The sequence below is a fragment of the Rhamphochromis sp. 'chilingali' genome, assembly GCF_963969265.1.
Source record: "Rhamphochromis sp. 'chilingali' genome assembly, chromosome: 15".
Lineage (NCBI taxonomy): Eukaryota > Metazoa > Chordata > Actinopteri > Cichliformes > Cichlidae > Rhamphochromis > Rhamphochromis sp. 'chilingali'.
Genome location: NC_137942.1, coordinates 6,958,549 through 6,984,555, shown reverse-complemented (window position 1 = coordinate 6,984,555; position 26,007 = coordinate 6,958,549). Strand labels below are relative to the sequence as shown.

At 40.7% G+C, this 26,007-nt stretch overlaps 1 protein-coding gene across 3 annotated transcripts; it reads left to right on the top strand.

The window, feature by feature from the left end:
• On the top strand, positions 1-26,007 carry mpp3a (MAGUK p55 scaffold protein 3a). 3 transcript variants are annotated; one of them, XM_080904834.1, is made up of 20 exons: positions 1-137; positions 9,539-9,601; positions 9,719-9,837; positions 11,086-11,163; positions 11,523-11,603; positions 11,829-11,966; positions 12,104-12,185; positions 13,148-13,233; positions 13,416-13,490; positions 15,264-15,460; positions 16,200-16,264; positions 17,094-17,114; positions 17,980-18,021; positions 20,620-20,685; positions 21,341-21,496; positions 21,616-21,696; positions 21,781-21,874; positions 21,958-22,066; positions 22,301-22,429; positions 22,768-26,007. In XM_080904834.1, exons 2-20 carry the CDS (start codon positions 9,565-9,567, stop codon positions 22,945-22,947), a joined length of 1,836 nt encoding a protein of 611 aa, XP_080760960.1. In that variant the 5' UTR covers positions 1-137; positions 9,539-9,564; the 3' UTR covers positions 22,948-26,007. The 3 variants fall into 3 exon arrangements, with proteins under 3 accessions (XP_080760960.1, XP_080760961.1, XP_080760962.1); XM_080904835.1 differs by lacking the exon at positions 20,620-20,685; XM_080904836.1 differs by lacking the exons at positions 17,980-18,021; positions 20,620-20,685.

The following is a 26,007-nucleotide window of genomic DNA, read 5'->3' as shown; positions in this document are numbered from 1 at the left end:
GCAGGTTTGTGAGACCAGCAGCCAGAAGAGCAGGAAGAAAGAAGGAGGAGGGAGAGGATTCAGAGCGAGACAAACAGTGTGGCTGCAGTCAGGAGACACAAACGGAGAGAGAGGAGGAGATACGGAGAGAAGCGAAGGTAAGAAGGCAGCTTCTGTCCACATTGATCTGTTTAACACCTTTCTGTTTTTCAGAGTGAACGTAGGGTATCAGCTGGAAGAAAGGATGCTCTGCTACCCTGTGCGAGCTCTCCTTTTCTTCCTCTGTCTGCCAGCTGACGGCACGCTGTATGTCGGGAGAGCAGAGCGCTGTAGCACTGCAGGGTGATGCAGAGAGATGGAGGAGAGAGGAAGAGGAGGGGTGTGGGGGAGGGAGGGATGGGCAGCATTATGCTCTACAGACATGAGGAAGTAAGAATAGAGAGATCAGGTGGAAGAGAAGTGGAAACAGGAAGAGATAGCAGACATCTGCCTCCGTTTTGCTGTGTAGAATTCAGGAAGTGGGTGTAGGGGGATTTAGGAGGGGGGAGCCTTTTGTGTGACAGTGTGCAGGAGCAGGAGTGTGTCAGCTGTCAACATCAGTAGTTTCCCTCCATGTTGGAGATGATATAAGTTTCTGTCTGGCCACACCCTCTGCTTGCTCCTGTGAGATGAGATTAGATGATGGGAGGTTTTTGTGGTTGCGCAGAAGTGATGGTGTGAGCCTGGGAAGTGTGTGTGTGTGTGTGTGTGTGTGTGTGTGTGTGTGTGTGTGTGTGTGTGTGTGTGTGTGTGTGTGTGTGTGAAAAACATTTTGGATGTTGGCCAAAGATGCTTAGTATTGCCTCCCATTACTGTCAGTTCAGTGGATTAGCCGTATGTGAGCGGTGTTCATTCAGCGACAAGCCAAGCCGCTCAATCATGTGCTCACCGAGATGTTGCTCTCAGCTCTATGTGTGTGTAGAGACCAGCACGGATTCTCCAGTGTGTGTGTCTGTGTGTGACTGCCTGTGTCTTTATGTGTGGAATACTGTAGTGGAGCACACACAGCTGCAGCTGTATACAGATCGAGCCTTTAACCCCCGGCATGATTCCTCTTTACAAGTTCCTCACATCCATTTTTTAGTGACATGATACAGAAATAATATACTGTAAAAGCACACTGGACAGACAGAGACCGAATGCTCCTGAAGCAGGGCTGACCCTTGCCATCTGGCAAACTGAAACAGTCTCTGAAAGGCAGCACACTTAGAACAGCTCGACCAAGCATTTGTTGCTTTAGTATCTATACCGAGGCATATTACAGCAAAGTAGACAATGCATTTTCATTAAGCACTGCTATGTTCAAGAGGGGGTTTCTAATGATTCCTACACACAGGCTTCACAGTAAGCACTGCAGCTGGCCTATTTTGTGTTGTAACATCTTCGGATATACACAGAGAGCAAGGGCATAGTCTCTGTGCACAAAAACAATAACAAGCAGCACCACGATGACTGAATGGAAATATACTGTGACAGGAATCAACAGTCTGAATGATTCCAGATAATACTGTATGAAATATATAATATTTATGATGGCAAATCAGTTCTTTGTTATTGAAAATAATTACCAAAGAGAGTTTTAGCCCTGTTTGTTGGCCTTTAATGGAAATATAATTCTGTCAGTTGCATAATGAGCAGCTTATTTCATATGTGAACAGACTCGTGTGTACCTATAAAACACCTAGTTATGAATTACCTACAAAGAACCTGGAACCTTTGAGAACAAGCAGGATATAAATTTTACATCCATACCTTCCAACTTCTGCTGGAAATCTTTTATCATACATGTCATGAAAATGCACTTTTTTTTCCTGAAAAAGCCATTATTTAAATGTCTAAAAGAAATCATGTTTTTGGAAACTGTAAATTTAGGAGGTAATAGCAACAAATTAAATAATAATTAAATAATTAAAAGAATTAAATTAATTGTTTGCGTCCTTGGAGCAGTGAAAAGTCGTCTTGTTTCCATGTAAAATTAGATTTATTATTTTAAATTGAATATATTTAAAGTAAGACTGATTTGAAACAATTTTCTTACATTTTATATTGAAAAATCTTACAAAACCCTGGATCCTTTAAAGGAAAGAGGAAAGCTCTCCCTCTGTTTGTTGCAGGAGAGCAGTGGCTGCTCTGTAGCTCTCTTAGGGCTAAGATTTTGCTGGATGAGGCGTCACAGAGACTCGAAGTGACCTGATAAAACTCTTGGCAGTGCGCTGAGTACTTTGAGGGCCAGTGACTCTCATGGTGAACCGCCTGATATCATGCCACCCCCGGGGCTCGTGACTGAATGCAGAGGAATAAAAGGCTTGTGGACCAGCTGTGTGGTTCTAACAAAGATAAAAGATGAATCAGGACAGAAGAGAGGAAAAGTGAGAGCAGGATGTGGTGGGAGGAAGATAGAGGATGTCTGAGTATGTTGGTTGTGTGCTCACGCGGGGTGTAACCTGTTTGTTTTCTGTTAATGTGAGTATCACTTTGGATAGAAATCACTGAAATTGCTGTTTAGAATATTTTTGATTTTTAAATGTTTTATTTAAGGCAGGATTATGTTATTAAAGCAGTAATAGGAATGTTTGCATTTTAGCAAAGTCCAGAAGAATACTATATGACGAAAGCTGTTATCTGGTCAGCTGACTTTTGAGCTGTGGCTTCACCACTCCATCGTGTTTATGTGATCTGCAGTTAAGCTCTTAACTAGATTTCAAGAGACATCAAACGTCATTTTTGCTGGAACAAAGTGCAAAAAACGTAATGTCTGAGTCTATTTCTGGATCAGTGACGTTGGGCGATTTGGTGATTGTAGTCCTGCTGATGTTTTGAGCTACAACAACATGAACTCAACTGTGCAGGATTTCAGAATTCAGGGTGTGACAGAAGAGGCTGATATAAATATGCATGTTGACGGTGGATCTTCTGGCGCATTTCATACCAGGCCTCAAGATATCAAAATGAGAAGAAATTTCAGACTAAAATACATCATTTCAATGCACAAGACATCACTGCAGTCTGAGGTTTTGCCCTTAAATCCACATTAAATGTTCACAATGTTGTTTAAAATCTCCACCAAGTTTACACATGTAGCAGGTTTGTTCACTCAGCATCTTCCGGTCTCCTAGGAGTGCTCGCTTAATGGGCTGGGTTTGAGTTGTGTTGTGAATGATACAAACTTTGACCAGAATGCTGAATGTGCAGCATAAACAGTATCTTTGGATTTGCTTTGATTAAAAATGCTTTCTTTTTTAATCAAAGCATTTTTAAAAATGCTTTTTAACCCCCGTGACCTTGAATTTGATAAGTGGAACTTTAAACTTTGTGAATTTGATGCACTGTTCGGCTGTAAACGTCTTGACAACACTGACCTTTGAGGTAGCAAAGAGTTAAAAGCAAACAGGTGTTATAAACTAATGCGTAGCATAGTATATGTAGTATGTGTACTAGCTTTTAGCTTTCTGGATTAATCCTAAGCTACTAATACTGTAAGACAGCAAATGATGATTAACTTTAAAACCTGGTTCTTTAAAACCAGGTTCTATAAAACTATTGCATATAAATGATAGACATAGCCACCCATGTGTAATCCTCTAGCTTTGAGTTTGGTATTTTGACTGTCAACATATTTTTGGCAAACAAAACCTAAAAAAAAAACTAAACTGCTTTAAAGACAGCTCAATACAGAACATAAAGAAAGGATCTCCATCTGTGTCTGTGTGCCTTTTAGTGCATATCCTTAAACATTAATACAATGTAAATGGAGCGTTATTGATAATCAATCAGCAGACGGTCGCTATGATGGGGTAGATTAACTACTGAAACCAAACCTGTGTTTTTACTGGAGAGCAAACATGTTTAATTCTTTTCAGTTTTTAAAGTGGGATATTTTAAAAATGCAACCCCTGAAGGAACTGAACAGCTATTTGTGGTTTTGGCTTGTGTACACAATTTTTCATCTCTGGAGGTTGCCACTTCAGCAGAGCTAGTATTTAAAAAACAGACTTTGATTAGCATAATTTTAGCAACAATCCATTTTCTAAACCAGTTAGGCAGCTGGGGGTTGTGTGGAGACTGGGGCCTATCCTAACTGCCACCAAGAGACTGGGTACCCCTGACCAGGTCACCAGTCTACCACACAGGTCTAATGAGGTGACACAGACAGCCACAAGTAATCATATCCACACCTACAGTAAATTTAAATTCAACAATTAGGTAATATGCATGCACAGGAAGGCCTGACTTAATGAAGAAGTTAATGAAGAAAACTAGGAACCTTCTATTTACCATATAATTGCTGACATTAGTGCACATAGTAATAATGTATATTTTGATATCTTAGTGTAAATGTTTTAGCAGGAATACATATGCAGTGATTGTAACAAGAGCAGCAAAGGGAGATGCAATAAAGCACGAGCTTTTGATTGTTTGAAAGCTGCAGTTTCAATCGTCAGTTTAATTATTCAGAAACATATCACTTGGATGCAGTTTTTAGCAAATTAATCTTAAATTCATGAACACATTTTCTTTCGTGCCAAGTCGCTTTTGTTTTTGGATTTTGACATTGTGCGTGTTGGGGATAACAAATGATCTGAACAGATCCTTCTAATTACCAATAAAAGGCAAACATTCATGTAACATGCTGTAAGCTGCTGAAACAGCAAGTTCTAAACTGAGTCAAATATTTGGAAACAAACGTCAAGCTCCAGGATCCTGCACACATAGCAAGTTCTACATACCCGGGATATCTTTCCATTATTTGGAATCACTTACCGCTACACGGTAGATCAAGATACGCAGTCACACTAAGCTGGTCATCAACTTACTTTGCCAACCCAGGGCTTTCTGATCTTAGGTATGAAAGTAACACAGCTGCTTCAGATAAATCTACATGTGAGCGCAAAAACACTATATAGTAGCTAAGTGTTAAAAGAACTGTATAAACGCATGGTTATGCTTTAAAAGTTTTGGTCAGTAAAACAGAAAAAGAACTATTATGTTAATAAAAATTCGGCCTGTTTGATGGCAGGAAGAAAAGCTGGCAAAAATCCTAATTTTGTGAGTAAACAAACTTATCAACATTCCAATTATTATGACAAGGAAAACTCAAGTACGCCATTAAATTCATTCTTAAATTTGCATAAGACAGTTTTGTTTTGTTTTCCTTCCAGCTGGAGCCCAGGTCGTGTTTAACTGAGAGCGAGTAAGAACTAACAATTAATAAATAACACAATTCAAATATAGGCTTAGTTAATGTTCAATTGATATAATAGCTAATAATTAATAATAATCCAGTAACTATCCATGCACAAAGGTCTGAAAGATCTGACACTATTTTCTGAAGTAAGGGGTGATGTCATACTTGGTGATAGCTAATCTCTAGCAATAATAATAGTAATTATAATATAAGTTATCATGGCAGTGTAACCTGGTAAGAGCCCTGAAATTTTCTGGATAAAACAAAATCCTGGTTTGTGGTACAGGCCTCAGATCAAGTATCAATCTTTGTATGCTAATGAACCCAACAATAGTCATCACATATCAGTTTAGTTACATGTTTTGTTTTACAGTGTTTTTAAGGTCACTGTGAAGTTGTTCACAACCTTTTCCAAGTCAATTTAAACAAAAAACAAGCCCCTCTAAAACCCACTGTGTTCCACCATCAGCACTAATAGATGAGCTTGCAGGTGAACGCTGAGTAAATACTCAGCGTTCACCTGCAAGCTCAGCTGCAGAATTAGATATTTCCCAAACCAGAAACCCCAAATCATCAAAAGAAAAAAAAATGCAGTCAGTTTAAAGGAGATTTGTGGATTTTTGGATCTGTATTTTTTTAGTTTTTTTTATTTTTATTATCAGACACTGGAAGTAAAAGTGAAGTAAAATCTCCAGTATGTCTGCGCGTTCAGTTTTGCCTGAGTCAGGCTGCAGAGTAGGAACTTAATTATTGATCCCACTTGCGGGAACTTTTCACTAAAGTAGCTTGGCTGCCTCCATGAGATGTTTGCTACATGGTGTCATGGCCATTGTTGCTGTTCTGACTTCTGAAGTGGTCCAAATCACACACAAAAGAAACAAAAAAATCAAAAGGAGACAGTGATAAAAGCTAAAAATGATAAAGACATCTAATCAAATGTGCAGGACTGACCCTGTAATTCTCTACAAGCATCAATACTTAAGCACAGTCTAACCATATATTTAATATAAATGAACTGCTTGCTCATTACAAAGGAGGATATTAAATTTTCATCAAGTAGAAGATAGTTGTGAGGAGATGAGAGGAAACCTTTAAAGCATTCTTTGATGTAAAAATGTATCAGTGAAAACAGTGACCACTAAAGCCAGTCTATCATTCCTAGAAACACAGAACTGGCATTTTGTTTTCTTCCTGTGAGTTAAGAAGTAAAATCTAGCTGACATAGTTAATAACAAAAGGTTGTCTCTTGTGTTGACAGTACAGAAAACAGTGCAGCCCCCTCCCTCTCTGCCTCCCCCACCTCCTGTAATATCATCTCTGTTCATTATTCATGAGCTCGCTGCTGTCTCTGCTGAAGTTAATCAAATTCTGATTGTGAACCATCAAAGGCCTTGAATAGATTTAAAAAATGCTTTAGGAGGAGTGAGACAGAAAGAAGAAGCAAAAGAGGCAAAGATGATCACACTTGCAGAGATTCAAGATCTCTCTGTACATAACAACATAATTCCAATTTCTAGATGCATGGCCCAGGTGCACATGTCAAAATACAGACGGAAACAGAAGATCCGTGTTCAGGTGTGATTTATTTAACTGTAAGAACAGCGCAGATGAAGAGAAACTGAGCCAGCTGCAGCTTGTTGATGTTGCTCTGTCCTAATTCAAGAAGTCTTCACTTGCGTGCTGCATATCAGTGATGATATATTTAGGTTACAGACCCTAAGAATACACTGCTGCTCTGTTAGCACACAGGAATGAATGCTGTTCTATGTCACTGCAGACTCACCTAATGACCACGGGTTGGCCACTGTAGTAATCCACCGCTTTGAATTGAATGCTCATCGCAACGTGCTAACATCCTCACTATGGTCACTGTTGGTGTGACTACCTGGTTTTATATTAGCATATATCCTATAGCATTAGCATTTACATTTTCTAATAGTGCTAAAGACAATTTTAAGTCTTTTTGTTGCAGTTTTGCCACAGTTTGAAGGGTTTAATTGTATTGCTAAGATATTACACTGTAAAATCGAATTAGGTGTGAGTATTGCAATAAATAAATAAACACGCAAGCTTGTTGTATTAGAAAAACTAACGTACAGTTTACTTTAGATATTTAAGTTACGGTAGTACTTAGAATAACTTTATTATTTTGAGTGACGATACAAAATGAAGTAGTAAAGCTAACACAATAATTTTAAGTTCAGGGAACCTAAAGGAAAGCTTTGGAGTAACTCAGCTTTTGAGTACATGACACAAATTCAAGCCAGTTTAATCACTAGCCCTATATGACAAGCTTGTTAACTTTCCACTGAAAGAATTCTAGTACTCTTTCTATCAATATAAACATTAAATAAAAAATAATGTAAATCTAAAAATACATTTAGAACACTCACCAGGCTCTAGATGGCACTAGAACTTTTATTGCCACAAGTACTTCAGCCAAGATTCAAAACTGGATCGATCTAGTGAAGAATAAATAATTATATTTCCATTATTACTGCAGCAAAAACAAAGATATATATATTTAACCAGGAAGACTAATCTGTCTCTGAACACTGAACAAGATCCAGCTCTCTAAAAAACGTTATATCTCACCTCTGCTCTAAGCTCCTTATCCCCTTGTATTTCTAATCTTAGACTTGCTATTCATCACCTGTCCTCTAGTGACTACTGCTGAGGCCCAGTCACTCCACCGCCCAGCCTCCACCTTATGTCAGTTGACCCAAACTGGACTGGATGGATCCTCAGCCTGGATTTTGAAAATCCACCTGCTAATTTTAGCTTACTGCTTTCACCCCACTGGCTACTGTTAAACCTGCCTCTGGAAATCCACTGCTTCACACCTGTTTCTTCAATGTGACTGAGATTATACAGTAAAAAAAAAAAACAGCTAACATGCTGTGCTAACAGTACAGAAGCCAACGTTACTTCTTGGATTTATTTTCACTGACTGGATTTGTGGGTTGTGTATGTTTAGAAAAACACATTGCTTAGGTGTTACTACTTTTAAAGTATGATCATCTTTGATAGGTAGACAGACAGATTGATATATGGATTGATATTAGGGCCTCATACTGTGAGATATAGGCCTACTGTGTAAAGTGTTATTTATGCAAACAGTGAGAAAAAAAACAAAGGAAATATGAAAATTAAACTCTATCTTCTAATTTGCCATTTCCTGACATGACTAAAAGAAGTCCCAGAGTTCATAAATGTCCAACATAACTATGAGAAACAACTGAAAATACTAATACTCTTTGTTAATGTTTTAGCCACAGACTGCGGTTTTGGCTTTGCTGCAGTTTTCTGTTGTTCTGTCATCAGATTACAGTGTGACATGAGTGACTCTGTGGGTTTTTTTTGTTTTGTTTTGTTCATATTGATCCAGGTTTCCAAGTGAGGAAATATGGAGAATATTGAATCAAGTGACAAAGTTATTGATTGGCTGGGACTGCAATAATGCAGCAGTCTGTGCTGGGCTTACACTAAATAGATCTTTGAGTCACTCACAGGTCTGAATACTGAAGAGTGCTGCCTTCGTTTGTTACTTTAACTTTTCATTTAGCCCTGAGAATCCCAACTAAAGTTGTTGCGCTCATCTGTCTCATTTATGATGGTAAATTCCTCAAGACAAACTGGGATAAGCACTGCTTGTTTTGTTTTTAATTAAAATAAGCCTCAGTTGTTCTGAATTATATTAAAAGACTTGTGACAATAGATGGCTTTTGGTTTTTATATCACTGAAATTATTCCTTCAAGCAAGGAAGGGTGGCTCTTTTTTATGCAGCAAGGAGGACAGATTTACAACAGCATAGTGTACTGTAAATATGTGATAGGCATCCCTTCGAGTCCTCGTATCAGCAGCTTCTTCCTTAGAGGTTTGACACACTGCTTGTTTCACACAGGTTTGTGCCAGAGTATCCCACTCTGCTCGTTTCACACATACCAACACAAGCTCAGACAGCCTAACGAGAGTCGGTGTGATTAATAGTACCAGCAGTGACTGTTTATCTTAGTAGTACTGCCCTATAATGCGAGCAGACGTGCAGATCCACACCTACACATTCACAGATGACTACACTGCAAAATGGAAATTGCAACCCCGATTTATTGCTTAAAGTAGAAAAGAGGATGAAGTACAGCTATAATTACCAAACATGGGTTTCTAGGTACGTCAATCCTACATGCTCACACACAAACACACCCTTGCATTAATTTTTTTAGGAAGAAAGAAATTCTTTTTTTTTAATCACTCAATTAAACTTCTCGGAAAGCAACCGCCAGAGTCCAAGTGGAAGTGTGAGGAAATACTACTTATATTTTCTCCCCTCCCAGGTTTCCCCTCCTCACCTCACTGACCCATGAAAGAAGCCATGCCGGTTCTCACAGCAGGAGCGGGTAAGAAAAGCGAGCGCAGATGCTCAACACATACTGTCCATACTGCTCAAGGCTAGCTGTGCCCCATCTGTTCATGCTAATATACATGATGGATTTTCTAATTCATGTCCTGTGCAGGGCTACATGAAACGTTGGCCCTGCTGACCTCTCAGCTGCGGCCAGATGCCAACCACAAAGAGGACATGGTGTTCCTCAAAGATGTCTTCAGTGAGAGGAGTTTGGGATACCTGATGAAGGTGAGGAATTATGATTCTTGTGAGGATGGTTCAAGCTTTACAAATGATAACTTGTAATATAATTATTTGGATAACTAATTTCTAAATTGAAACATCTATTATTTGTTTATGCAGTAAAGGTTTATTTTCTTTTTTTTGGATTACTACCTGACTTCATGGAACAGGAAATTGGTATCTAGTTTCTTTGTGAAACGGTGCAACTACAGTAGCATCATGCCAAAATGCTCCCAATGTCTTTATAGTCTGTCTATAGGTCTACAGATGGCATAATTTTATAAAAACAAAACAAAACTCAAAACAAATCCTAAAATTTGATCATTTTGATGTGCACGATAATAAAAGTGCAGAATTTGGAAATAAAACCAGATCACACAGCTTTCATCGGAGGTCTGCTCTTCATGGAAGTATGCTCCTGACATAAAATAAGCATCTGAAGACATTTGATCTCAATTATATGAGCATTCAGTCTGAATCAAAAGCATATACCAGTTATTTTTTTATTTGGCTTACTTTCGATGTGGTAGGTCATTCTACTTGTAACATATTACAGCGATGGGTAGAATAGTCAGGATTATGTACACTGACCATAGACTGTAGATAAAAGATGGACATAGTTTCCCATAATGCAGTGCATCAAACTGGCTTTTAGCCATTCTTTCTACTGACATACAGAGGGTGACTGTTTTGGTTGTATAAAAGTACTTGGTAAAAGGATCCAACTCACTTGATCTATGATCTCCATAAAGGCTAAAGCAAGGTACACTTTAGGGCAGGGTTGGTGGAACTCCAGGCCTCAAGGGCCAGTGTCCTGCAGGTTTTAGATCTGACCCTGGGTCATCACACCTGAATAAAATGACTAATTCATTACCAGGCCTCTGGAGAACTTCAAGACATGTAATTTAGCTATTTAAATCAGCTGTTGGATCAAGGACATGTCTAAAACCTGTAGGACTTTGGCCCTTGAGGCCTGGAGTTCCCCCACCCCTGCTTTAGGGCATGGATACCTTGGACAAGTTGGTTCAGAACTTGAACCAATCATGGTGGCTGTGTTCATTTGTTGTTGTTTTTTATATCTAGTTGATTTGAGCCCAGCGGATTTATGCTTATGTTTTGTGGCTGTTGGAAAAGAATGGCATGAAGCTGATACATGTTATGGAATATCATATTACTGTACTTCACCTTTTGGCCTAACTATGCAGCACTTTATTAAAATTCTTCCTTCTATACACTGATTGTGTTTTTTCCTAGATTCACGAGAAGCTGAGACAGTATGAGAGACAGAGCCCAACACCTGTCCTCCACAGTGCTTCCTCTCTGGCAGAGGATGTAAGTTCCTCACACAAACACACGCACGCACGCACACACACATACTGTAAATTACTTTTCCACTTGGGCACAGCATTCAGTCACCATGAGTTAGCGCCGACAGAGAAGCAATGTGGGTATGAAAAGTGAATTTTAATGTTCTCAAAGTGCTGAATCATCCCAGTGCTCCTCTAATGAAACTCCATATCCTGCTGCCCTGTTGCTCTCACCAGTTATCAGAAGAGAAAACTGCTGACCCTAGGTGCTTTCCACTTATCTTTCCCACTCTGCATCTCTGAATCTGTCTTCTGTTGTTCTACAATAAACTGTGTGTGTTACTAGTATACACATCCAGAGTTCATGTGTATTGGGATTGGCAGGTGGCAGAGGAGCTACAGAGTGGTTCGATGAGCACAGAGGAGAAGGAGCTGCTGAATTTGCTACTTTCCCCTCATCTTAAGGTAAACACATTTTCAATTAGTGGAGATTTTGTGGCAGTGACACACAAACTCTGATTTCATTCACCTCCTGTTGTGCTGGGTTGTTTCACTTGCACTCATATCAAACTGAAAATTCATTTCTGATGCAGTTCACAAGCTCGGGCAGATGTCAGACTGCTTTGTGTGCTTCCCGACAGCTGAACGTCAGCACTGTAATCTCAGCATGTATGTTTTCTGTCCCATCAGGCTGTTCTGTCAGTGCATGACACTGTAGCTCAGAAGAACTTTGACCCTGTTCTGCCACCGCTGCCGGACGACTTTGAGGACGATCTGGAAGAGGAATCTGTAAAGATTGTCAGGCTGGTAAAGAACAAAGAACCTCTGGTGAGTTGTGACGTAAAGTCGAGAGTGGGAATGAAACTAGAGAGCCTTCAAGAGAAGCAGATGAAACAGGAAAGGATTATGGGACGGAGACCTTTGGCCTCTTCTGCTAATGGAGTTGTTACTTCTTTGTACTCTAGGGAGCCACCATCAGGCGTGACGAAGCCACTGGAGCAGTGATAGTGGCTCGGATAATGAGGGGAGGTGCAGCTGATCGAAGTGGTAAAATGCTGTTCATTTTCTAAAAGCTTGTATATCTTATAACTACTATAACAATATCTGTGGTACCAGCCTATGAGCAAGAGGATGTTATATGATTATCAGGGGAGAAACTAAGAGCATTTTTTAAAGGTTCTCTATTTTTATTTTCAAATAAAGATCTATCACGTTATAAATTTAATCAACAATCAATTCACAAGAAGAAGAATTACTTTTATAAATGATGTCAGTATCTGTCTTTATAAAACCAACAATTGAGTAAAAGTGTACTCTTTGCTGCGTTTCTGTTGTTTTTAATAGTCAGAAAAGGGGAAACTGTCATGAAGAAAAACAGGCCCAGCATGAAACCAAACTGCTGTTGCAGTAATGTAGCGTAGCCTTGACCCAGCATGATGCCTCAAGAGCCTCCTGATTTTTACAGTGGTGTGGCTTCAGTTTTCTTCTTGCAACCAGCGAGAAGGAGATAAATAATTTCATTAAAATAAGCCAAGAAAACTTGATGTTCTAATGAACCCTCTGGTAGAAAGATTGCATCAGGACAAAACATTCAGCACAGTTGTTGGAAAAGCAAAAACCTCTTCATTAGTAAGTCATCGTGTACAACGTGCAGTGGTTACACCAGGAAAATATAAACTACAGAATGAAAGTAAGCAGTGAGTAATCTTTTTTTCTTGCTGTCAAGTGATGAAAAAATGCTCATCAGTATAATATCGTGGGCTCTGTGCTTCTATCCTGAGGGAGAAATATATCGACCCCCCTTCTCTCGTGCTCTTTGGTCGCATTGTTGTGGCTGCAGATAAACAGATCGCAGCCGAGGACAGAAGCTGCTCGTATCTGAGGATCTAACAACAGCGCTGATCTTAAGATACAAATGCTAAACCCCACAGACCCGGGAAGCACACTGAAGTCTCTTTGAACATCATTGATGTTTCTGCCAGCTCATCCAGCATGTACGCTCTTCACAGGTTTGGTGCATGTAGGAGATGAGCTGAGGGAGGTGAACGGGGTCTCTGTGATCCACAAGAGGCCTGATGAGATCAGTCAGTTGTTGGTAAGATGGACAGAAGGACATGTGAATGTTGGAATAACTCCACTAAAAAAACAAATGTCTTTTATCCATTAAAAATAAAGTTCACTGCAAGTTGACAGTTAAGCGTATTATATTTCAGTGTTTGTCTTTAATGTAAGGATGCAGTCATAATCTTCCCATGCTCTTGTTTATTTGTGATCCAGTCCCAGTCCCAGGGCTCCATCACTCTAAAGATAATCCCCGCTATTAAAGAGGAGGACCGGCTGAAGGAGAGCAAGGTGAGATAAAGTATGATGGATGGATGGGTTTCCTCTGATCTGCACTCAGTATTCAGAGTGCGCAAGGGAGAGAAAAAACAAAAAATGAAACACCTTTTATTGTGCTACGATTTACACTGAACAAAAATATAAACGCAACACTTTTGTTTTTGCTCCCATTCCCCATGGGATGGACGTAGAGACCTAAAATTCATTCCAGATACACAATATAACCATCCCTCCCAAACAGTGGTCACAAATCAGTCCAAATGTGTGGTAGTGGGCACATCTGCTATATTGAGATAATCCATCCCACCTCACAGGTGTGCCACATCAGGATGCTGATCTGACATCATGAGTAGTGCACAGGTGTACCTCAGACTGCCCACAACAAAAGGCCACCCTGGAATGTGCAGTTTTGTCTCACAGCAAAATGCCACAGATGCCACAAGCAATGAGGGAGCGTGCAATTGGCATGCTGACAGCAGGAATGTCAACCAGATGTGTCGCCCGTGCATTGAATGTTCATTTCTCAACCATAAGCCGTCTCCACAGGCGTTTCAGAGAATATGGCAGCACATCCAACCGGCCTCACAACCGCAGACCTCGTGTAACCACACCAGCCCAGGACCTCCACATCCAGCAGGTTCACCTCCAAGATCGTCTGAGACCAGCCACCCAGACAGCTGCTGGAACAATTGGTTTGCACAACCAAACAATTTCTGCACAAACTGTCAGAAACCGTCTCAGGGACGCTCAACTGCATGCCCGTCGTCCTCATCGGGGTCTTGACCTGACTCCAGCTCGTCGCCGTAACAGACTTGTGTGGGCAAATGCTCACATTCGATGGCGTCTGGCACGTTGGAGAGGTGTGCGCTTCACGGATGAATCATGGTTCACATTGTTCAGGGCAGATGGCAGCTGAGAATGTCCCAGTTCTTGCATGGCCAGCATACTCACCGGACATGTCACCCATTGAGCATGTTCGGGATGTGCTTGACCGGCGTATACGACAGCGTGTACCAGTTCCCACGAATATCCAACAACCTCGCACAGCCATTGAAGTGGAGTGGACCAACATTCCACAGGCCACAATTGACAATCTGATAGACTCCATGCGACGATGTGTTGCACTGCATGAGGCAAATGGTGGTCACACCAGATACTGACCGGTTCTGGGTCCCCAGACCCCCAATAGCGCAAAGAACTGCACATTCCAGGGTGGCCTTTTGTTGTGGGCAGTCTGAGGTACACCTGTGCACTACTCATGATGTCAGATCAGCATCCTGATGTGGCACACCTGTGAGGTGGGATGGATTATCTCAATATAGCAGATGTGCCCACTACCACACATTTGGACTGATTTGTGACCACTGTTTGGGAGGGATGGTTATATTGTGTATCTGGAATGAATTTTAGGTCTCTACGTCCATCCCATGGGGAATGGGAGCAAAAACAAAAGTGTTGCGTTTATATTTTTGTTCAGTGTACATAATATTCAGTCTTTGTGTGAACTGCTGAAAGTCCAAATCCAAGGAGATTTCAAATGTGGTTTTTGGCATTTAAGCAACGACAGTGTCTGTTTACACTGAATAAAACATGAAAGATGGTAACCCTGTGGTAACCCCATTTAATTTCAGCAAATAATATTTATATTATATTTAAATTTTTAAATATAATTGTGGTACAATCACCTTCTCACTTTGCCCTGTGTTTTACATCCAGGACACTCTGCTCAGATAACTCTAAACCCTAAAATATGGTGTTTCCACCACCTTGTGCATTTGACTCCAGGTGTATATGAGAGCCTTGTTTGACTACATCCCCTTGGAAGACAAGGCCACACCCTGCCAGGAGGCGGGACTTCCCTTTAAACGAGGAGACATCATTCAGGTTGTGACGCAGGATGACCCCACTTGGTGGCAGGCCAAGCGTGTGGGAGACAGCAACCTGCGTGCTGGACTCATCCCATCCAAACAGTTTCAGGAGAGGTGAGAACGCTTAGAAGAAGGTCTTGTCTTCACAATTAAAATGAGCCTGATGTCACAGAAGCTGAACGGTTCACCCATACACCAACGGATATTTATTTTACCCAGACAATAATCTTTTAAATCCACATTCATGTGTTCCACTTTAAAGGGTCAACTGTGATTAGATAGAGCATCAGATCATTGTGGAATAAATTTAGTTGAAACTCTGACTTGAATAGGCATGCGCTGAAACTCTAAGTGTCAAAATTGCTGTTAAAATGATCTCAGCTGATCTCCAGCCAAACACCGCAGCATCTGGTGGATTAATAACCATAGCTTAAACACTGAGAGAGATATGGTTCAGAACTACCTAAAATTGTTTTTTTTTTTCATGTTTGGGACAAACCGATTAGGGTAAAACTGGATTACATTGATTGTCACTGAACAAAAGTGGCATGAGCTCAGGTCTGCTCATCAGGGATGGATTACTGAATAGGCCCAGATGTCTTTTTGTTGCCATTGTTGCCATTTCTTGCTGGATAGGCTGGATAGTCCAATCACAAAGTAAGCACAAAAAATGTGCAAACTGCTGTCTTATTTGTCTCTGCCCTCATAATAAAGCCATCCATCCATGTGTTGTATATTCCTCTGCCTTTTCAGATTCACGTCTTTTAGTCCTGACAGTCCCCCCTTACTTTTTGCTTACTCTCTTTCTGCCTTTATCGTCTCTGGTTCTTTGTTCCACTGCACACTTCCCCAGGCGACTGGCCTACAGGATGAAAATGGGCACACTCCCGAATCCAAAATCCCCTAAAAAGTCTCTCTGTAAGTTTCTGCTTCCTAGGATTTCAGTGCATCTTTTTATAGTAACAATTTATGACTGACACTATCTCTCACTATCAGCTCTCCATTCTCTACTGTGATTATATTGTTTCACTGGCTTTCATTTTTCTAACCTTTTTTTGGTTATTAATTAGAACTCTCACAGCCATTAGTATCAACTGTACATTCCCTAAATGCTGCAGTGTAGACAGGTTTTGAAAAAAAGATTAGAGTTGGAGGGGAAGAAAGACACTGGGAGGGATCACACATATGAATTAATCTCTTTCATGTTCAGTCCATCTGGCCAGTAAGGAGGCTGCAAATTCAGCTTAACTCAGACTCTGTAACAACAGTCGTCCGGTGGGAAACAAAGCCCTGTTAATATGCTGCGCTTCTCACTTTTCCAGTTGATACTATAGTGGATTCATGTAAACAGCCAGGTGAGTGGATGATGTGAGCGGTGGCTCTTCGTGGCACATAAGCTGCAGGCGATCCGATTAGGCGGGAGCTGCGTGGAGACAACAAGAGCTTAGCAATATGGCAACTAGCCCTGCTATGCTGCACAGCAGCAAACCTGCGAGGTCTCTTCTGTCTCAGCCTCCATCCACACTCCCCCAGCTCTCTTTATTAATTCCACCCAATCCCAGCAGGGGCTTTAACATGCGGGTCCCCCTCCTCGTCTCAGAGTGACGTCAGTTTAAGGCCAATCTCCTAAATTTAGACTAGCTTTCCTCTGTAACAAATTTCCAACGTTCCTAGAGATTATCAGCACAAAATAATTTTTACTTTAACCGTGCTTAACATGTTACTCTGCCCTTCACTGCTGCATCAGATGATCCAGGATGTGATAAAGGTTGGTATAACACAGCAAAACAACCAAACACAAACTACAGAGTAATATTGCCGTTTGTGTGCATATTCGTGTGTGTGTGTGTGTATGTGTGTGTGTAAAGCTTGCATGTGTGCTACTGGGGTGTGCATTTGGGATTTCTACAGCTTCCAGCTTAATTCCTTCCCTCCTACCATTAGTTACCAGACCAGAATAGAGATTCTTTGTGTGGCTAGTTTGAGTGTGTACGTGTGTGTGTGTGTGTGTGTTTCTTTTGTATCAGGTAAGGTGCAGGCAGAACAGCATCCCTGGAGACTTTCGTCTAGCAGAGATTGTTGAATAGAACAATACCTCCACCCCTCTCTTGCATCAACCTCACCTCTTATTATCTGTCTTTTGTTTTTCCATATTTGTCTTTACATGAACGTTTCCTGTTCCCCTTTAGTCTATTAAAGAAGCGTAGAAAGCACACATTTTGCTTAGGAATTACAGATGGGTTTGTATAGGCAGTTTGTACACAAGCTGCACATCTTTGGGGACACAGAGCTTGTTTGCGTGTGTGTACACAGAGATCTGTCTAATAGCTGACTCACATACAGATGTAGAGCCATCTCTCTTCTCTCCCTTCTACTTAAATCTCTTTATCAAGCCTTTGTTTAGTGGCTGTTGCCTCTAACAGCACATCTTCATCATCTCTTGGCTGCCCTTCCACTCTCTCCTCCTGCTGTCTGCCTGCCTGCCTGTTGCCCGTTGGGCCCTGCTTCCCCTCTACAGCTACCATGGCCCGCCCACCCCTTTCTTAAACTCTTCCACAACCCTTATTCCTCAACTCTTCCAGGTCTCTTACCCTATGCTTACCCCCCTCTTTTCCCTGCTTGCCTCCCTACAGAGGACTGTGACTGTGAGGGCTATTTCAATGGACAGTACATAGGTGAGAGTGTGCACATCTTTCTCCACCTCCTTCTCCCTATCTGCTCTGTGCCTGCTGCAGCCTGGCTGTGTGCTGGTTCCCTGGGTGCTTTGGGCTGGGGGCCAAAATAACTGCTTGGAAGGTTGTCTCTTCGGGGGCCAGGGTTGAGGGATAAGAGCAAGGGTGAAGGTTTTGAAGGTTCAAAAAAGATGGTTTTCACAGCAGTCCAAGAAATTAGATGAGGGTCAGTGATTCATTTCTGATAGCTGAAGAGACGGTAGATATGCATGTGAGTGAAACACTTAACTGCTACAGTGTAAAGTGAGGAAGGGCAAAGGAAAGTGTAGGGAGTACCGTCTCACACTCACAGCAGGTGTTAGTAACAGAGTTGCCTCTTTGAAGACTCCACTGAATAATTAGTTAGGAGAGAGTTTAGGGATGCATCACTGTGTCAGCTCCTGTGGTGCAGACTGTACAGTTCTACATTATGCAAAACAAGTTATTATTTTGTTAGAAACTTCCTGAAGGAAAAAAGAGAAAACAGCTCGCTACTTGGTGCTGTTTAAAGCACAACTTTCGATTTCAAGCTACTGTGCTTCCACAGCATCTCTTTCAATGTCATGGAAGGACAATTTGAAAAATCCACATTCAGGTGGGGGATTTTTTTGCACATTGTTAATTGGACGTTTATCCATACAATCACTGGTCACTTTGTTAGTGCTATTGCTGGGTTGGACCCCTTTGGCCTTAATTCTTCAGCGGAATAAAAATGAACAAGGAGCTGCAAACATACCAGCAATATTGGTTCATATTAACATGATGGCATCACATCATTGTTGTTCCAGATTTGTTGGCTGCATCTCCATGATGTGAGTCTCTCATTCCATCACATCTAAAAAAGTGCTCTAATGCCTCTGGAACTGGGAACAGTGGAGGCCAGGTCAAGAATCCAGTTTTAGATTATTTCAGCTTTTTGGCATGATATGTTTTGCTGCTGGAAGCAGCCAGAAGATGTGTACACTGTGCGGATAGACGGAGGATATGGTGTTTAAATGATGCTCATTTGGTACTAAATTAGATTTGGGATCCCCTACACCCTTACATTACCAACATCCTCCTTATTTAAGGCCGGATGGCTCCATGGTTTCATGTTTATGCCAAATTCTGACCTTAGCATCCTAATGTCAGATGCCAGTTTTACTAAGCCCATGTCACTTCCAGCTTCACCTTCCTGGTCTTAGCTAACAGAAGTGGCACCCAGTGTGGTCTTCTGCTGCTGCAGTCCATCTACTTCAAGGCTAAAAGTGCTGTGCATTCAGATATGCTCTTCTGCATACCTTTGGTTATAACGAGTGGTTATTTGAGCTAATGTTGCTTTTCTATTAGCACAAACCAGTCTGACAATTCTTCTTTAACGTCTTGCATCAACGAGACATTTTGTCCCAGACAACTGCAGCTCACTGGATATTTTCTCTCTGTAAACTCAGGAGATGTTTGTGTGAGAAAATCCCAATAGATCAGCTCTTTCTGGTATACTCAGACCACCTTTAATCCCCGTTCTGGTGCTCGGTTTGAACTTCAGCAGGTCGTCTTGAGCACGTCAACATGCCAAAATGTTTTGACCAATTAGATATTTGGTTTAACGACCAGTTGAAGTAGAGTACCTAACAAAGTGGCCGGTGAGTGTTTTTTGCAAATGTAACACTGACATAACATGAAAAAAAAGTAGTGCAAAAAATAATTGTGTAACTTTTATTTTTTTACTATATCTTTACCTCAGTAGGACTTAAATTCAACAAATGTGCTGGTTTTGTTCTTGCCTTTATTATTACTTTTATCATTATTATTATTATTATTATTCACTAAATACTGAAACTGTTAGAGAAAGATTTTTTTACTTGATATAAGTATAAATGAACTCCTAGCATACTGAGCTGGCTAATGTGTAGCATATAGTTCAATAATACAAATCTATAAAATAATCTAATAGCTAACGACAAAGTAGTTTATAAAATGTTGCTTACTGTATTTAAATGGACAACTAGGCCAAAGGTATGTTGCAATAAGCAATCTTTACTAACGTTACGCTTTGGAAGAGGGCAAAAAAGGAGTCCCCAATTTTCTTCCTGTGCTCTTTAGCCTTCCGCTGACCTTCACTCCCTCACCCTTCTTTAACCCAGCCTGACCCCTCATCTGCTCCCCCATCCTGTGAGCTGCTGTAATAAGTGTGACAACAAGGAGCGATCTAAACACAGCCCTTTCTCACTGTAACACAAAATACTTCAGTAAACAGTATTTGTGCTTCCCGTTAACCTGCTTGGAGCTGTTAAACCCTTCCCATTCTCATCCCTCCCCCCACCGCCTTCACCTTGCAGTGTTTGGATCCCCTTAAACCTGCCCCTCCCTCCTGCCCTGCATCTAACTAACTGTCCCTGCTGCTCTGGTTGGTGCACTGCTTACCCCTACCCTCAGAATCAACCCCTTCCCCCATCCTCTCCCCACCCACGAGGGCCCTGCTGCGTTGGACGCATTGCACACTCAACCAGGCACGTTTGTTGCTTGTTCACCCTGTGTGGAGGTGTGAGGCTGGGTTGTGTGATGCTCTAACGCCAGTTATAGTCTCTCCTAAGTGTAAAGCAGTGGCGCCCTCCTGTGGCCAGGTGTTTTCCTGGGAATTTTATTCAGGTACAGTGCCCGGCTCATTCCTGCAGGTACACATCACTGACAGGGGAGGATACAGACAGTCCTGATCATGGGAGATCCAGTCTTTTCCTTTTAACGTGGCGTCTCCCAGGGCCAGGTTGTCCTGTCTGTCCTGCCTCAGCACTGTAGCCTTGTTGAAAGCAGCATGCTTTTTCTTAATACATAAAAGCAAAATGGTATTTACATTGGGTCACTAAAATCAGTTTTTAAATGCGAAAATTATCAAAATATGTAATATAACAGACTTTCACCTAATATATTTACTGTCAGCTGCATGTGATCCAATTTTTAGTTTAAGCATGACATCCAATTGGCTTCTACTTACAGTATATCTCACACTATCAAATATTATAATTGATATATTAAATATATTTGATATATAATATATATATATATAATATTATATATCAAATATTTAACTATTTGCACTTTCAATAGGATAGATCTATATTCATCCATGTGCACTCTATACAAAGGTTTTTAATGCATGATCTGTGGGTTGGTCTTTAATTTATCCAAAAGGTGTTTGTCCACAACTTTATCAAACTGCTGTGCACTAGTAAATGTTGTCGTACATCTGACCAAAGACCTCTTGTTTTCTGTTTCTTCTTCCTTCCCATCTGTGACCTCACTGTAGCTGGTTTGCGGAGGAGTTTCCGCCTGAGTCGTAAAGACAGGCAGGGATCATCAGGAGAGGGTTCTGATCCTGGAGAACCAGAGTTCCTGACCTATGAGGAGGTGACCCGCTATCAGCAGAGGCCAAATGAAAGGCCCCGCTTGGTGGTTCTGATTGGTAAGACTGAAAAGCACAAAAGGACTCCTTTGATGATTGCGACATCTAGTGGACTACAACTTGTGTTACAACATGCTGTCCTTTTGTTCACATGTATATTCACCATCTGTTTCCGAAAGGTTCTCTTGGAGCAAGAATTAATGAACTCAAACAGAGGGTGATTGCTGAAAACCCACATCGTTATGCAGTAGCTGTACCGCGTGAGTCACTCCACATTTTACACTTGCCTAAATGAATCGCCAAAACTCTAGAAATATCACTAAAGTACTCCTGTGTTCCCACAGATACAACCAGACCCAAGAAGCCGCATGAGAAGGATGGTGTAGAGTACCACTTTGTCACCAAACAGCAGTTTGATGCAGATGTTTTGAACAACAAGTATGTTTCCGTTGAATCCATGTTGAGTCGTGCAAGTTTGGTTTATTGTGTCTTTAAGAAAAGGTTTAATTCTTGCTGCACAGGTTCATAGAGCACGGTGAATACAAGGAGAACCAATACGGCACCAGTATCGAGGCTATCCGCTCTGTGCAGGCCAAGAATAAGATGTGTATAGTAGATGTGCAGCCTGAGGTAAGGGTCACATTACAGAGAACATCCTGTTTAATGTTCATCCAAAGAATCCACTGTCATAACATGTCACAATGAGTTACTTAGTCTGCAGGCAGCAGCACTTTACTGAGTACCTGAGTGGGCAGGGGCAGGCAGTCATGTCAGGCCTGCTCACCAAGCTGTTGGCTTTGCTTCTTCCCAGCTCCTTCCTGACCTCTGTTTTCTCTGTTTGATGTAAACCTTCCACTACTCCAGGCTCTAAAGAGGCTACGGACATCGGAGTTCAAGCCTTATGTGATATTCGTCAAGCCTCGTGTTCCTGAGAGCAGACGTCGTCGCAGTGCAGCCACCTCCCCAGGAGGGGGCGAGCATGGCCGCATTACAGTGAGCCATGTTTCTCTAAGCAGTAACAGACGTCCTGTTAAAAGTTTCTTTTTAAATGTAGTTGGGCCTGTCATGCATTCTTTTGCTTAATAGATCAAAAGTATTGCACAATTCTTATCAACTCACAAGCTTTGTAAATACGCAGCAATCTCATTATACAAATGTACTATAGAATATCACTCCTGGAGCATTAAGCCAGTGCAAAACTGATGTGACACAAAAGATAGAAAATGGTCACTAACATCAATATATATTAGCGTATTTTTTCAAAGGACACTATCAATCCACAACATCCACTGTAAAGAAAAGAAAATTCTTTAATTGCCTTTCTTCAACAGGATGAAGACCTCCAGGAGATGCGTCAGTCTGCCATTCAGATTGATCAGCAGTATGGACACCTAGTGGACCGTGTCCTGATCAAGGAGGACTCGGCCAGTGCTTGTGCAGAACTGCGAGGTATTTTGGAGAGGCTGGAGAGAGAGTCCTTCTGGGTGCCTCTCAGCTGGGTGCGGACCTAAGCTTACCAACGCACTCCACAAATCGTTCCAGAAGAACTTCACAGTCTGTTCACCAAACCCTGCACTGGTCCTCTCCCAGAGAGCTGATATTCTTCTCTTCTCTAAAGGCCTGCTGGCCAGCCTTGGAGTCTGCTGAACTTCCTCTACATAGTCCTCTGAATGCTACAGGGCTGGTCAGTCAGCCAAAAATCGAGGCACCAAAGGGAGAGAATGATGTCAGAGGAATACCTCAGTTTTAAAGCAGGTTGGTTATTTAGCCCAAAAGTCACAGTCTTACTTCCTCAAACAATCACTACTTTGTCTTGTCATATTTATTCAGGTTTTGATTTCAATTTATTTAGTTCAAAGACAAGGATGGAAATTGTAGTTTTAAATGTTTGGTACTGCTCTCTTTTTTTAAACAGTCCCATATTTTTTCAACAGGTTCTCCAAAAGATTTCCACAGTTTAGACTGGCCAAAACAAACAAACAAAAAAAAAACCCCAGCTTAATAATAGATAAAAAAAAAAAATGTATTTGTTAAGCTTGGAAAGAGTTTATAAAGTTAGGAAAAGCAAGGTTTTCATTCATGCAGAAATAAACCTTCAGGAAAATTGGATGTTAAGCAGAAAATATAGATTTACATAGTGGCAACCTTCCAAACAGTTATTTTGGCCCCCTCAGCCTAAAGGTTTACCCTCTTACATTGAGTTATTTTTATAGCCCCTTCTACATTCACTTTTCCTTCATCTTAAGTTGGATAAATGAAGTTTGCTGCCCACAAGGCTTCCACAGATAGAAAACAGAGGAAGCCCCGGCAGATAATTAGGTGGATCACAGCTCTACTGTATATGACCTCTTAAGAGCTGGCTGTCTTAAAAAATAATAATGGTAAATGGCCTGTATTTGTATTGCGCCTTACTAGTCCCTAAGGACCCCAAAGCGCTTTACACATTCAGTCATCCACCCATTCACACACACATTCACACACTGGTGATGGCAAGCTACATTGTAGCCACAGCCACCCTGGGGCGCACTGACGGAGGTGAGGCTGCCGAACACTGGTGCCAGTGTTCGGCACTGGTCACCAGTAATGATTATGATGATTTCTTAGAAAGACTGAAAACACGTTTGATTAGATGGGACGTGACTGTGCTGTGTGTCAAGAATGGTTTAAGTTGGTTTGAAATGATTACATTTTAGCAGTTATGTTTAAATGATAGAGTATCTTGTAGTTTATTGTGAGGCTGAAATACAAAAAAATAATTCCCAGCACAGGTGACAATTACAAAGAGACATCCAAGTTAATAACAGGTGGCAGAAATGAATGAATGCTTATCTTTGACAAATGACTCTTTGATGCCTGGCACTTCATAATTAAACTGCAGTTTTAATAAAAGTGATGAATACTGATATCAGCTAATAGACTTTTTCATCTTGAAGAAAATGTGGAGTTTCTCATTAACTGCAGCTGTTCTGGTAATTTATAGCAAACTAGTTACTTTGTTGAAAATATGGGACTCGTTAAAAAAAGCATAGCCCAAATGTTTTACTCCTCAAACTATTGCACTTCTAGCTGAGTGTGTCAGGTTTGGTCTCCCACTCAAAGGATTGCTCAGTCAGTCAGTTTATTGTGACTCCTGTTGGAGTACCTTTTGGTAGCATGTTTCTTAATTTCAAAGCTTTATTCAACTCAATGCCAATTGCAGAATGCTTCCTGTTTATTCCTACTGCTCATGCATCATGTAAAGTATAATCACACAGTGACCAGAACAAAATAAATACACGCAAAGTTAAGTGACTATCATTTGACACTAATGCATTCTTTTCACGCAAACAAAAACAAAACAAAATAATCAAACGGAATGTGAAAAAAGTATTTTCTACAAGAGTTTGTTTTTAAGAAATGCATGAAAAAAACTGATCATTTAACCGCAGTTGTAAATACTGTAAAAGTTACTCCTCTCGTGCCAACGAAAGATCTCGTAGCACTTCAATGCAACCTGTTTACCTTGGATCCCTGGGAACCCACATGAGTTTGTGTGTAAAATGATGTTGTGCACAAAGTCTGTGTGGATGGATGTCAGAGTGTGTTTACATGCACCAATCTGTGATGCTCCTTTACATGCAGAAATGGATTTTGTAGAGTTTTCTTGCAGATATCTGTATTTTTGACTGCAGAAGTGATGAGTACTCATTTGTTTTTTCATTACTGTTGTAATGTTGCGCTGAAAGACACTGTGTCCGGAAAATCTGAATTAGAACAGAACCAGTTTTTTTATTGAGTCAGAAAATAAGCAGGCTAGCCATCATTTCACCTTCTTTACTATGATGTCATTTTCTACTTCATCTGCTTCAAGTCATACAAATCTGAATTTGACAGTTCACATATCAATATTTTATATATCATACTTTGAGCTCTTCCAATATAAAGACCTATATAAAGTCTAAAATGGATTTAATCCGAACGTCAATGAAAGAAAAGGGTCAAGTTATTATTTTAATTACCAGCACTCATAATTTCTCAGCTGTATTTTAACATTTCCCTCCACTGGTTGTGAAAACATCTAGCCCAGTTTTTAATAGGCAAAAGCAAAATTCAATTACTAAGTCTTCCAAAGTAAATTCTCTTATAAAATTACCTCAGCTTATGATGATTTCTGGTAAAACACAAGGCAACTTTGTAAAAGAAATACTTCAGTAAGCTAACTAAGAGGACCCAGAACAACAGACTGTACATAAAAGATAGACATAGCCATTGACAGGCATAGGGATGGATATGACTGAGAACACTAAAGCTTAAATTACATCATGCTTCGTCTTTTTTAATTCAAATGTGACCCTAATCTACAAAAATGAACATAAAGATGTGTTAATGAAAATCTGAAACTAACGACTGAGAGTATTAAGTAATATGAAAACTGTTACAAGCTATTAAATAAAAAGGAACGGGGCAGTTTTATTTGAACTCTATTGTGCCCCCTCCTTATCATTAGAAAACATTCATTGACTCTATACGCGAAACAATTTTCACTTAGAAGGAGAACCAGTGTACAGAAGGGGAATAACACCCAAAAGCTC